Below are 14,422 nucleotides of genomic sequence, written 5' to 3' on the forward strand. Positions count from 1 at the left end.
AAACTGGGGGATGCTCTTGATTTCAGACAATTATACCATCCACAGGAGCATAGAATGATTCTTGGCTTGGTAACAGCATTTTTGAAAGAACATCACACGAATAGTTTTGGTTCAATCTTTGTTGAATGACAAATGGCCTAACTGAAGTAAATCATATTACTTGTGGAATAAAAAAGTATTGAAGTACAGGTGATATCTCAGATCCAAGTCATTCCTTTATCTCATTCATATTTTTCTCACATTTAACCTCTATCTGTACATTTATTTATAGAGAATTTTAAACTGATTCTCACCACTAAGTTCTCATATGTATGAAACAATCAGGATTTCCATGAGGCTACAGCATCTGATCACTCTTACCTTAAGAGTATGAACCTCAAATGTCACAAAGGATCACAGCAGCTGCTCACCTTCTTGGAACGGCAATTCTGGATAAGTACTGATTCCAGTAGTATGGAAAATGAAGTATGGAAAAAAGATTAACTGAAAAAAGGTTAATGCAACCAGGCCAACACTTAAGAAATGCCTGCTTTGGTTGCATGATAAAGTTAATCCATTTCCAATAATGTTGCATTAATATACCAGCTTCTACTGAAACTTGGAATCCTCCCCCAGATGAAAGCCAGTTCTGATAATGGTATGGCCAAACATCTGGGGACCAGAGTGCTATGAGAAGAGCTGTGTAAGAGCCTAGCCAAAGGCCTGCCTGACTTTGCTTGGGAGTTGCATCACCCTTAGTACTCACCCAAGCTATGATGCAGGTGTGCCATGGACCTCACAGATTCTGATCCGCTCACTTTACCTTGGATCTGCCTTGTCCTTGCAAACTTGTTTGCTCTGCTGGCTGAATGTCACTGCTGTCACCCTATAGGTGACTGCAGGACTGCCCTCCAGTCAGGGAGGTCACTGCCCTTGTCGGTATCACCCTGAGCTCCCAGACTGTCTTGCCAAAGAGTTGCCCACTTTTGCTGCTCCCTAAAGCCTCAAAAGAAAGGCTTGCAAGGAATTCTTATTCCCCTTTCACCAAAAAGCTCTTGTGCTTGAGTGAGTGCCAAGCAGCTTCGTACAGCTCACCAACTACAACTCACCATGTTCCAGAGTTCCAGCACTGGACATTGAGGAGCCTTGCCTCACTGCCAGCACAATTTAAGTGCATGAAAAGCAAAACACTGACCAAAGCCACTGTCAGTCAGAAGAATCTCAAACCAGAAGAAATACACTTTTTTAATCTGAAAGTTAACCATTTCAAACTGATTCACTACTACCCTGCAGACCAATCACATCTTTTTTTTACTGCTCCTGATAGCCCACAAAATCACTGCTGAAATACGGATGCCTTAAAACATAAATGCACCTCTAGCTCTTGATCAAATGTAGTGGGATTCAGACCTACCACAAGAAGGAACAAACTGTGCCAAATTCCAGCTCTTACACTGACAGTTCTGTCCACTCAGTTCCCACCTCTCCCAGTATCAAGCACAATGGAGGCAAGTTTCCACTGTTAATCTTTCCATGTTCAGTACACCTGAATTGCACACAGATAATTTCTAAGAGATAATAAAATGCTCCAGGGGAAAGAAGCTGCACTAGTACAAACTTTAACTTGTCATTGCATTTGGATTTCAAAGGCTTGAATGTCAAGAGACAAGACTCCAAAAAGAGGGAAACACCCTGAAGCAAACACAACTACATTCACATTTTCTCAGTGCCTAAGGAGAAGTAATAATAGTGCTTACAGCATGGGTGAGACTGACAATGGAATATCGGGTAGTTCTGTGCTAAATAAAAAGCATGAGAAGGTTACGGACAATGCAGAAATCAGACAGCTAAAGGTAAAAAATAGGTATTGAGAGATTCATCCTTTAGTTGAGAAAAAGGACAGAAGTGATGATTGCAATGTATGTTTTTAAAGATAAAAATATCACGTGTAAAAGGTATTTTTAAACTAAAGGCAACATAAAGCCAAAGCCAGCTTTTGAAAAACAGAATTGTGTGACATCCTTCAAGAACCAGAAAAATTTATTGAGCCCCTGTAAAGATAAGATTTTAGACAAAAAATAATTTACTCTTGATCTTCTATCTAAGCAGTCACAAATAAAGATTTCAGAAACCAAAATCCTCAGCTCTTAAGTTAAATAAAAGACAGGTTGCCTCACTGTATACATAAATTCTTAGAGAAAACATCCAGGGTTGCACAATAACCAGATGCTGGTGATTTCAGCACAAGTACTGTTCACACCGGACCATATTCATAGTGTCCTTTGGTCAGCACTTTTACTTTCATAAACTTTTCAGTAATTAACACAGGGCTTAGAAAGTTCTGGTTTTGTGTTCCTCAATGAATCAAAATACAAATTCATTGGTACTCTGTCTAAAATTGAAAAAGCCCCTTTTTCAAATGAAAAATGAGACAAAGAAGTTTCTTGAAAAATAACACAAAGTAATTCAATGAAACAGTCGTCCTCGTCCACGTTTGCTCTTGAGATGACTTGCAGAACGCCTGAGAGTTTTCCTCTCTTGACGGTGTCGCTTCTCAGCTTCCTGCTGTTTCCTTTGCTGCTCTGACTGGAATATTAAAACAAAAATAGACTCAGGTTCTTGTAAACTTGCACCTCATTGTTCCAGTATCAATATATCATGTCAGAATTCCACTAGGAAAACATGGAAATGTCACCGCAAATTTCCCCATGCTATCTTGTCTCATACCGTACTTGGTGGTTCTGGGTATCCCCAGGCGCTATTATTCCAAGTTTTTCAGGGCAAATGTTTAACACAAAGATACCAAAATCCAGTGAATAAAGTAATGTATTTCAGATAAAAAACAATGTTTAACAGTACACTCCAGAATTTATATTTAGCTCCCTCAAGAAGGCAAATCCCAGTTTGAGGCTACTTAGTATATATACTTTGGTTAACTAGTTCAATATGTTAACTATGTTCAATATTTGCACAAATTTATTTCAAAAAGACAGCATAATTAGTTAAATTTGCTGATGCATACAGGTTTTTTAAAATGTGTTCTGACTTAGGAGTTCTTGAAAGTGTTTTATATGCTGTATACAATTCAAGAAACACTTTCCACATGAAAACAATTTTTAATTTCTGCTCCTGTGGTACGTGTTCTAATAATGTTTCTCCCCTTCATCAAAAACATGTTGAAAGTGTTTAATTTACGTACCACATAAACTACTATTTTCTTTGGAAGACTAAGGCTTCTCTTTAAACCTAGCATGAACTGGCACTACTCAAGCTCAGGCAACTGTCCATGCTAAAAAGTACTCCAGCAATTCCAGCAATTTCAACATCAGCACAGAACAACTGAACTGACAGTGAGACAGAATCACTAGTACTGTGTATGCAGCTGCATTCCCACTGCATCTCACTCTATGATCAACAGCATTCAAATGCCAGCCTACCTCTCCTTGAATCTCCCATTCTCAGACCATTTAAATTTGAGCTAGAGATATGCCTGCATAGACAGCATTTTGACTGAGGTGAGGTAGGAACCAATTTACCAAATGCAGCAATAAGCCCCTATCAGTATGAAGGCAGTGAAAGCTAGTGGTCTTTAGACTTTGATAAAATTTACCGATTCCCATTTTCACTGCAAGCAGAACAAGAAACCCACTATTTGAAAATATAAGTAATTTCTCTTTGTCTCTATACCTCTTCTGAACCAGCCTAGAAAAATCTCACTAAAGTTCACGTTGACTGCTACAGATAGTGGACTGATCTTGATTTGCATCAGAAACTTTGTGGTTTGGTTTTCGGGTTTTTTGTTTGCTTTTTTTTTAAATGTCTTCCATACCTTCCTAATAGTGTAAGTACTTAGGTATTTTAGAAACCCTGCTATTTTGTTAGATCTATTTGCTATAACAAAGCATACCAAAATTGAAAACTAAGCTGCCACACTGTAGGAACCATATTCAAATCCTCTGAAAACTAAACTGTGAAATATTAATGACAAACAATTTCATTATTGGATCTATCAGTGGTTGCTAGGCATTTGGGAGGCTGATAACATACCACACCTGCAGCAGCCAAGTTCAGTCTCAATTCCACTGACTAGAAGTTTGAGTGATACCAACCTCAGGGAAGAACAATTCCCTCCCAGACTAAATCTTTCCACCTACTCGTAAATACATCTGCCCTTTAAGGAAAAGGCATCACAAAGTGTAAGTTGATGACTCAAGTAACACCAAAATCTCTTTTTTGGCTTGTCAACTACAACTCTTTATTCTCTGAAAAGGAGCGTAAAGACTGCACAGCATGACTTCTTCCTAGCTCTACCTGCTCCATTCCTTGGGACTTCAGAATATATACAGAGGGTCTGTTTCTTTGAGAGAAGACTTGTGAGTTTTACTTCGTTATTCTGTTGATAGGAGAAAATATCTCCACTGCAGATGCATTATTTTTCTTTCAATCAGATATTTAAAAATATTTTTATGCAAATGACTACAATGTACATATGTCAATAAAGCAGTATCAGTTAACAGTCAGGAAAAGAAAATCCATAGATGTTAGCAGTACAATAATTTAAAAAAACCCTCAAAGCTATATCTTATCTGATGGAATCAAGTAAAAATGGCATTCTGAACCACTGCTGTGCCTGTCTTCTTCCACCTTACTCCTAAATCTTCACAAAACTGTTACAGTGACAGTTCATTGTGCACTACGGCCTGCAAGAAACCTTGTGGCTTTACACTTTCTAAGTTAAAGCTACTGTAAAAAAGACTGTGCTTTCAAAGTCCTGGAAATCCCATTTAATTAACTGCAAGACACTAACATATCAGTTACAGAGCTGGTAAAATCCCCAGAATGGTTACCCTACATGGCACTGCAGAGGAATTTGTGACTTGACTCCACAGTCAACACATTTGAAATTCCAGAAACACAGGAATCAAAAACAGATGAAAAAGGACATCTGCAAGTAGATAATAATCAAGTAAAATAAGTAACATAGAAACAGTCAGTAAATCTTTTTTTTCTTCAGGCATAACCAATGTGACAACCAAATAACTACAGAGCCATTCTTGTGACAGTGAGAATAATATTTGACAACTGGTACGGAGAAATGTATTACAGCAAAGAGGTTTACCTGAGCAAAAACCATTTTTAACTGAAGTAAATTTTGTCAGCTCAAGTATATTAATATATAGGTCTTAAGATTTTATAATGTTTCCTTTCCTCAGTTCTGAAGCAATTTTCTAGTAAAAAATCCCTACGTGTTCCACAGCACTAGCAGATGCACATATGCATTGAACTCTCTTCACACTATAAAGTAACAGCGTGTCTGCAGTTTACAAAAATCTTTAGGCTGGGAAATCAAAAGCCTTGGTAAAGGTAGATAGGCAGCAGTCAACCACATACTTCAAAAGGAATTTGACAACTAGAACAGGACCAGGACTCATTCCTGTGGTGTGTGTTACACAAATTCAATGACAAAGGCAGTTGGGAGCTCTGTTTTTATCATGCTGAGAGCAAGCAACCTACAGCATCCTGCCTGCATTTGGACCTGCAGACCAAGATCTGATCAGTCCTGGCACAGAAGTCAGGCAAGGTCACAAGCTTCTGGTGGTGTGTCTGCAAATAAACTATTAAAAGACACAAGCCATTATTTTCCACCGGAACATGAGATTTTATGAGTGTTGCTTGAGCTATAAGGGATAAACACACTGAGTACTACCGGAGGCTTTCATTCTCTTGGCAAGAACCTGGAGAGTTGGCAGCTTATAAAGAAATGAAGAGGGACATTTGCTTGACGGTTTTAAAGTTCCTGTTCTTTCATGCAAAAACTAAAGTTATTTGTGTATTATCTTTAAAATTATATATATATAGCTCACCTTCTTTAATTTGAATGTTGCCTGTTTGCTGCCTACTGTGGTATCAGACACGTTGAGTGTGCCAAGTTTTTCTTCAAGCTTTAAACGATCTTCAAGGGTTTTCCTGCAGAGAAAAATGACCATTTAGTCCCTATATTTGCCATCTTTTTACTATAATAAAGGTTGATAATGCAGTCAAAACTAACCTCAATTTCTCTGAAACTAAAATTTCATAACTAATAAAATAAACATTCAGGAAATAAAAAAGACAAATTCAAATAATTTCCTCCAGATAGTACTTTCAGTAGAAAAACTTTTAAAATTTATGTAAATTTCATTGTTTTTACTGCTAAAAAAGCAACATAACTCTAGTTGAGAAAGAAACTACATCTTTCTATTGCCATAGTTTTCTACGAAATGTCAGAAAAAGTTGAGGATATTAAACTCTGGTAATAGATACATGCACAAATTAAAAAAGTAGGGCTAGATATATAAAATTTTCTTGAAATCTCATAATTTCTGAATTGGAAACATTTTTGAGGGAAGGAAGTAATCTTGACTATAAATCAGAATAAATTCATCACAGAATGAATCACTGCACTGACAGAGACAAACCACTTAATCCAAATACAAATGATTGTTCAGACATTATGCCCACAACAGTCTTTTTCTGCATAAAAGAAAAATATAAATAAGTGAATGTGATAAATAAGACAGACCCTGGCCCCAGAGAGGAGCTCCACAGGAGCACATGACTTCAAGCACAGTAATTATCACTGAGTTTCTGTAAGCAAGCTGGCAAGAGCCTCTCACTCAGGCACCCAAGTCCAGTATTTCTGTGAAGGAGGTAGCTGTTGTGGCTGAAACTGATACTGTTTTCAGCTCTTCTCCACTAGAAGCTAAAGTCCCTACAAAGGCAAGAGACATGGAAGTGCCCCAGTTGCTCCAGCTTGCAAGCTGATACTCAGTATCATGATTACTGACTTCAGTTAAGCTGGGTCGTAACCTGGAAAAACTGAGGCATGGAAATACACCTTGTTCCCACACAGCCTCCAGCTCAGGGGTGAGGCAGGCAGGTAGGCATGTAGGGATGGTGCTGGCTTCAGCCAGCCTCCCTAAAGGTACCTGTGAGTCCTAACATAGTCCTGTGAGTCCTTCTCCTATAATGTAGGTCCTACAAGTAACTAACACCATCTTAAAATACAATGTGGCTTATAGGATCAAACTCACTCTACATGTGCTTAGAAAATATTCTCCTAACTGTAAACAAAATCTGATTCTGCAATTTGAGATGCTATTAGTGCCTCACTAGCACTTTCTGAAGAGGGTCAGAAGACATTTTTTGTACAAGTTTGAAACTGGAAAATAAGTCATCATAAAAGCACAGACGATTAGCAGCCACTAAAGTCAATGGCATTTACTGTGGATGAAGGACTCATGGACTGTGTCCTATGCTTTAAGTCTCTGAAGTCCACTGGATTTTGGTTAATGAGCCATTTTATGTAACAAAGACTTTTCAGATTAATCATGAAAAATTACTGTCAAGAATTACTTTATTTCTCATGACTAGGTACTTTGATTGTATTTTTTTTGGTAGTATATTTTTCATTGAGTACATGTAAAAACTTGTTCCATCTGTGTGAATCGGAAAGACAAGCTAAGCCTTAGAGCTAACTGTGGCAGAAGATCAGTCACCAACACTGTAGTGGGATTTCTATGTTCAAGTCTCATTTTTCTCGCCTTTGAAAATGAACTGGAGAAATATGGCTACTACCCAGCAATTATTTAGCATGACTGCCTAGATACTGCTTCAGTCAGGAGAAAAGTTAAAATGAGGAGATACTAGCAAAACGATGTGGGGTTGCAATTTTACTGCATAAATACAGGTATGTGTCTGTTTATCTGAAAACGTGCAGAACTCAAGTGATAGCGAATTGCACGCACTGATACACAAACACAACAGCTGGGTTGTTCGTTTTGGTTTTTTTTTTACATCTTCCTCGACAAATTAATTTAAGGGATACATTTACAGTGTTATTATAAGCAAATTCCCCTGCTCTACTGTAAAATACAAACAAAAAAAATTACCAATGTACTTCTTTTTTTGTCTTTATTAGGAGGAGAGTTTTTCAGGACTTTTCCCACTGTTTTACTTTAGCAATACCTAGGAATGTCAACTGTCCTTTTGTTGGTTTCCTTGGCCACCTCTGGAGACACATACATGGACTGTCATACTTTTTATAAAATATGACTACTGTAGTTTTTAATTTTGACATGCTCTAACTTCAGTAACGTACTCTTTAAAGAGACATCAAGTAAATCAAAAAAGCTCTTAGCACAGTGATAAAATTCCTTTCCTTTTATGTATTCCTTTTAAGTCACTAGGTAAGAAACTTATGCTGTAAGCAGAGGATTTGCAGGTTTTCTTGTCCAAGTGCAAAAGGGGAAAATTAAATGCAGACAGATTTGAGACAAGGCGTTTTTTACAACCATGAGTAAATTTTGCAGATTTCCTGCACAGAGAAATGCGTAGACTGTTGGTGTAAGAAGAAATTTATAGTACGCACCACTGCTTTAGAAGTTGGGCTTGGAGCCGTGCTGAGTCAGGAATATGTCAAAAGAAACACCCAGTTTTATATAAGTCATAAACTGTTTCCTCAGGTAGAACATTATACGATTAGAGAAAAAAAGAACACCTAGCCATTAAATGCATAGTGAGGGTATTAAGGTACTTAATTATACTGGTCACAGACCGTCATTCCATAACTTGGATATATCAAATCAAAGACAAACATGCCAGCCTCACCAGATGGTACATGCCACTACAGTCTTTCCAATTTTCAGTATGTTACTTGAATTACTTTTATGCTGACTACTTATCACTGAAAAAGGCCAGTAGAAAATATATTTATTTTCTTCATAAAATTCTAATACATAAAAATGCTTATTAGCCAAACAAGATAGCTCGTAACACATGGTAAATCATTATGATTACCGTATCATATCAGTTATATGTTATACGAAACAGATACCAGCTGTTAATTTTTAATTTGAGGAATTTGAAAAATACCAAACTCCACACTAAGAACAATGCTTGGATGAGCACAAAAGGGTCAGTGAGTGTTGAGTTAATTGGTTAGACAAAGACTAAAAAAACCCCATGCAAGACAATTCAATGACAGCAACTCAGAAAACAAAGGATGTAATACTATCTCATCCATTTTTTTGGTCATTCTCTTCTGTTCTCAAATTTTTCTCCTTTTTCTTACATTTTACATTATATCCCACCTATGCACCTACCACACAGAGGGTATCCATTAGCAGCAAATCTTAAGACAGATTCTCTTTTCTTTAAAAGTAGTCTTTTAAAAGTCTTTTGATAGTTTATGTTACCGCTGATATTCCTTCATCTACTGGATGGGCCTGTGATATTTGCTTTTGTTTTCCCTGGGCTGAAGCAATAATCTTTCTCCCTTAAAACCACGTTAAAGAATTACTTTGCCTGTGTCACATTGTACTGATTTTTTCTAAATGTTTCTCTTCCTTACACCTGTCTTGGCTTATTTATCAACTTTCCACACCCTTGTTCACATTTAAGCCTTGTATGTTTTGCATAAAATGCAATCTTAGTCCTTCAAGTAAGCGCCCTTGAGTATTTTCTTTAGAACTTAGCAGCTACATTTGTGCAAAAGAACAGCATGTGAGTAGGCTGCAGCCATACAGCCTTTTAATGAAGTATTTCAATGGCACTGAAATACAGTGTCATTTGACCACTGTCTCAGGCTCATTCCAAGTTACAGCTAACGTAACTGTAAACCTAATTATAATGTAAAAAAATATTCTTAATCTATAATACTTTGTCAGAATGTCCAGAGATGATTTTCTCCTGACAAAGGAGAAAAACTGACAAAATTAAAAAGATGCTTTATCTTCTGGAACAAATTAAAAAAGAAAAATAATCAGAAGAAAGTTAATGGAAAAATCTAAGAAAGTTAGAGTCCAGAATATGTGGGTATGTTCAATAAAAAGAACAAAATAAAATTCCTATGTGATAAAAAACAGCTAAGGAAAACACAGGAATCAGTTATGCAAAACTGCTATAAATCTCAATTTATAGACTACTACTACTACTGTTACTTAAAAAGGTCTTACAGGTACAACATGGAAATCAGACTACTGGACTACCATAGGAACACCACTTCACTAATAATTAGAAGTCCATTTGATATCATAATTAGAGTAGGGACAGGCTGAATTTTTATCAAGCGTTTCTTTACGTGTCTTCAGAAAAGTTCATCATGAAACAACTAGGCTGTAGTGTCAGTCATTAGTGACATAAAGAAACAGGCCCATCATATATATATTTCACTTTCTTTTCTTTAGCTGTATAATTTCATTCTACATACAAAAGGTAATGATTATTATGAGATCCATCCAGCACAACAACCTATTTCCAACATTAGTCAAAATCCTGCTCTGCATCCACTGTGCTGCAAGAACTCTGAAGCTACCTACAGTCTTGAAAGGTTTTAATATTAGTGGTTCTGCTTCAAACAATAAAGGACTATGAAAGCTTATCTTCTGAAGGGCTCAACCCACCTCTGAAAAAAGCAAATCAATGAGATTTGCAGGCATTGAGCACCTCAAAGCCAAGTCCTTTACACTGATGTGTTCTTTCTCTAGTTTGACAGGCACTTTATACAGTATCCATTACTTTGGTTGATCATCAATTTAAAGCATAAAAAACCAACCAACAAACAAAAAACCCTAAACAAACCCCGTCCTAGTCTGGTATTGTGTATTGCAAAATGAAAACCAGAAATAGTACGTCCTGACAATGAGGACAGTGTAGATTTTGAAAATTTCTGGATGCCATAAAAACACCTAAACAAAACAATTTTCCTTTCACCATCTTGATCCTACCCCCCAAAACAGTGACTATTCATGCAGCATTCTACATTGTTTTAGAAGGTCAGATAAGGAACATCCAGACTGTCAACCTCATACTGACACTGGTGGAGAAACATAACCAGTCTCACAAGACATCAGTGTTGTTACCTGTGAAAGCAGCACTTCACAACACTTAATAATGGATCCCCCAATCTGACTCAAAATATTAATCTCTTACTCATCTCATCTGTGTTGCCTCTCTGCCCTACTTTAAACAGTATATTTAACTACAAAACAAAGCTTTCAACAACTATGTCACTTGAGGTTATATCCCTGAATTGCCAGATGTTGCTTTACTTCCAAGCCAAAACATCACTAGCCTGCACTGCAGGGAAATACTTAAGAATTGCCCACCCCCAGCTATTAAAATAGGAACATTAGTCTTACTTCATTAATTTTTGTTTTTTGGCAGAGTCTTTGAAGCTTCTGAATTCCTCTCCTTCTTTAATCTCAAAAAACTGAGGTTTCAGTAATGTTTGCTGATCCTCCTTGGACCTTTCCCGCCGCTTTAGTTTTTCCTCTTGGCGTAAAAGCTTGCGCTGTTTCCTGACCTCTTCAACCCAGCCTTTTTCATCATCTGAACTCTCAGAACTTTCTACATCACTTGCTTTTCCTTCTGGTTCTTCCTCCTCTTCCTGCAGACAAAAATAGTATAAAATAAGAGATCATCAACTAATTTTCCTTTCAAACCATTCCTGCAATTAGAGTAGGTGACAGCTTTTAGATACAGCTGAAGAGAACTAAAAGCAGTAAATAGCAGCTGAAGCTGAAAATATAATAGGAAGTTGTTACTATCTACATATTTTATGTTTTTCAAATGATTATTCATGCAGACACAATATTGTTCACATCTAAAAACAAGATTAGAATTATAAATTAGACTTAATTACTGTAGCTGATAAAACATTCTTGCACGCCTCAGTCTTTCCGGGGTGAAAAGTCTGAATGCTTGAAACAAAGGAAAAAAAAAAATCTACGGAGTTTTCTTAATCCAAATGGAAAATATTTTACCTCTCCTATTGCTTCCAGTTCCTCTAAGATCTTTAGCTTCCTCTTTCTTTTTTCACTTATTTTAGAAACAAGTGGATTAAGTAGTCTAAATTCTTCACTCTGCTCATCCACCTGGAAATCTGGATTCTCAAACATGACCTTAAAACGATCATCTTTGAGAAGGCTGGGTAGATTCTGGAAAAGAAGCAAAGCATGAGCAAGTTAGACAATTCCAAAAAATACATTAATAAAATAAGTAACACTTTTTTTAATTAAAATTCAAAACCAAGATATATGTTTATTGTACTTCTATGAAGATCGTTCTAAGCTACCTGTAAGCAAGACTTTTTTAATGCATGCTACAGACACCTTAAATACACAATTACTAATATTTTTGAATTAATGTTTCTCATACATTCAGCCAGCTAGTCTGGAGATATGCTGTTATCTATTGACTAATCAGCAGTACCTCCAAGGCAAACATGTTGCCTGACAGGGGTGATTCTACAACATGTAAAACAAATTATCAGGGTAAATGCCTTTATGCAGTGGTACTATTTTACTGTAAATACTTAAGAGGAAGTGTTTCTATACATATTATAACACCTTTTTTCACTACCTTCACATACAAAATGGAGAAGACAGTTTTATTCATGTCAAAGTAAAATGAACTCAGTGTAAATTTTGCTATTGGTGGATTAGGAATAGTTCAAGCTACAAATTCAGGTTATGTGAAGACCAATTGTTGTCATTTTAAAAATCACTGCATTCAAAGTTTTTTATTATAAAAAGCTGATCTTTTAACACTGTCAAATTTATATCAGCATATTAATCTCCTCCCAGCATTAAATTTTCAGTTAAATTTTATTTCATTAAATTTTCCCTTCAGAAAGGGGAGGGTGGGACTAAGAATACAGAAAACAACAAGTGTAAATCTCAAACACAAAACTGCTGCAAATGTGAGACTTTCAGCCACACAGACAAAAATTAAATCCCAAAGCCTAAAAAAAATTGTTTGTAGTAAGACTGTAAGTATTGCTATTTCTGTGCTCTAGGTTAGAGAAGTCTCCAAAGCAAGAGCTCACCTTCTGTTTCCTTTTTCTAGTCATCTGTTGCTCTTCTCCTTCTTCTTCGATCAGTTTGAGTGCAAGTTCTTTATTGACTTTTGGAAGTTTCTAACAAGAGGAAAGCAATTAATAAATAAATTAGCCTTTGACACATGTAACCGACATGCTTTACACTTGTAAGTGTGGTGAAGAGAGAATTCTTATTCATTCTTACAACTCTTGCTGAAAAGTTCCTTGACTGGTTCCAAATATTTCTAGATACTAGTAAAGCAACAGCATTCGGAGAAGATTTAAGTAGGATTTCTGTAAAATTTTTAACTTGAAATGCATCAGCTTTAGTACTTTAACAGCAATCCTTTCTCTTTGTATGTTGAACAAATTCCATCTAGAAAGCTACCAGTTACAAACACAACACAATTTTCATAGATCTCTTTCCAGAGTATCATGCTTTAATGGCTTAAGTCATTTAGTATTATGACAGAAGTAGAAACTGCAAGTTGTACTAGTGGGTTAACTGGTCAAGTGGCAAATGTGATAAGAGCTGCTCTTTTACAGTCTGGTATCAGTTTTTTGGAATCAGACATGGGAATTTTATGGTTCTATTCCAGAAATTCTATAAACTACTTTGTGTCTCTAATGATAAACAGAACCAAATCCTAAGTCATCACATCTCTAAGATATACTTAGGAATATATTACTCTTTATGAGTAGTTTTCCCAAAAAGTATATGAATTGTTTATAGGATTTACCTTTAGTTGAACTCTCTGTGCACGTGTTTCTTCTATCTTCTGTCTTATTTTCTCTCTTCTGTATTCTTCATAGGCAAAAGGATTGGCCATCATTTTTGCCTTTGAACAGGCAGGAGAAAGTAAAAAGAAAATACCATTAGTATAGGACACAGTCTGTTATTTGTAGGGAAAAAAACCACGCAACCAAAATGAAAACCACAAAGAGAAAAAAGAAAACCCCACCACACATATTTTATTGTTAAGAATAAAAGCTGACATGAATCAACATTATTTACCTTGTGATAAAGTCTTATGTCCATGAAAAAGCCATGCATATATGCTCTGAGCAATGTTGATCCAATTAGATGAGCAAGGCCTGGAAAAAAGGTTCCAGAGCATTTTAAAGAGCTTTCATATATAAAGAACTTTTATTCCAATCTAGTCACTTCACTTGCCTGATTCAAGACAAACAAGCACTGCCAATGCAACACATCAATCCATCAGTCACATTCATCACATGAAGACTAAGTAAAACCACAAAAAAACATTGCTTTGGCCAGAAAGAAATTTAAGTTTCTTCAGAGCAACAAAATCGATATTTCTTGCCATAATACATTACTGAGCACTTCTAAAAAATGCCCACATGCATTATGTTCCATAGGAGTTTACAAAGAAAAATTCCAGAGGATTTTTTTTTTTTAAAGTCCATAAGAGTTTGACAATTTCTTTTTTAGTGTGATACAGAGATGTTTTTAATTAAAAAGCTTTGCCTTAGGTCAAACCCAACTCTCCTAGTCTGAGGTAAATTAAGCAAACTGGAGCAAAACATTGCAATCAAAACATGTAATGGACAGAAAAAGGACTA

At 36.3% G+C, this 14,422-nt stretch overlaps 1 protein-coding gene across 1 annotated transcript in view; it reads right to left on the minus strand.

Annotated features, from left to right (window-relative positions):
* Positions 1-273: 273 nt before the first annotated feature.
* The window catches only part of NOL10 (nucleolar protein 10), a 50,295-nt gene continuing 36,146 nt past the window's right edge, over positions 274-14,422 (minus strand). Inside the window, exons 15-21 of the mRNA XM_027641110.1 lie at positions 13,854-13,933; positions 13,579-13,677; positions 12,848-12,937; positions 11,784-11,957; positions 11,160-11,407; positions 5,844-5,946; positions 274-2,565 (exon numbers count right to left, since the gene is read on the minus strand). Of these exons, the coding sequence (XP_027496911.1) occupies positions 2,446-2,565; positions 5,844-5,946; positions 11,160-11,407; positions 11,784-11,957; positions 12,848-12,937; positions 13,579-13,677; positions 13,854-13,933 (914 nt within the window). The 3' untranslated portion in view covers positions 274-2,445. The remainder of the gene's footprint in view (positions 2,566-5,843; positions 5,947-11,159; positions 11,408-11,783; positions 11,958-12,847; positions 12,938-13,578; positions 13,678-13,853; positions 13,934-14,422) is intronic.

This window comes from Corapipo altera, unplaced genomic scaffold (genome assembly GCF_003945725.1).
Source record: "Corapipo altera isolate COAL_440 unplaced genomic scaffold, ASM394572v1 46, whole genome shotgun sequence".
In the NCBI taxonomy this organism is placed as follows: domain Eukaryota; kingdom Metazoa; phylum Chordata; class Aves; order Passeriformes; family Pipridae; genus Corapipo; species Corapipo altera.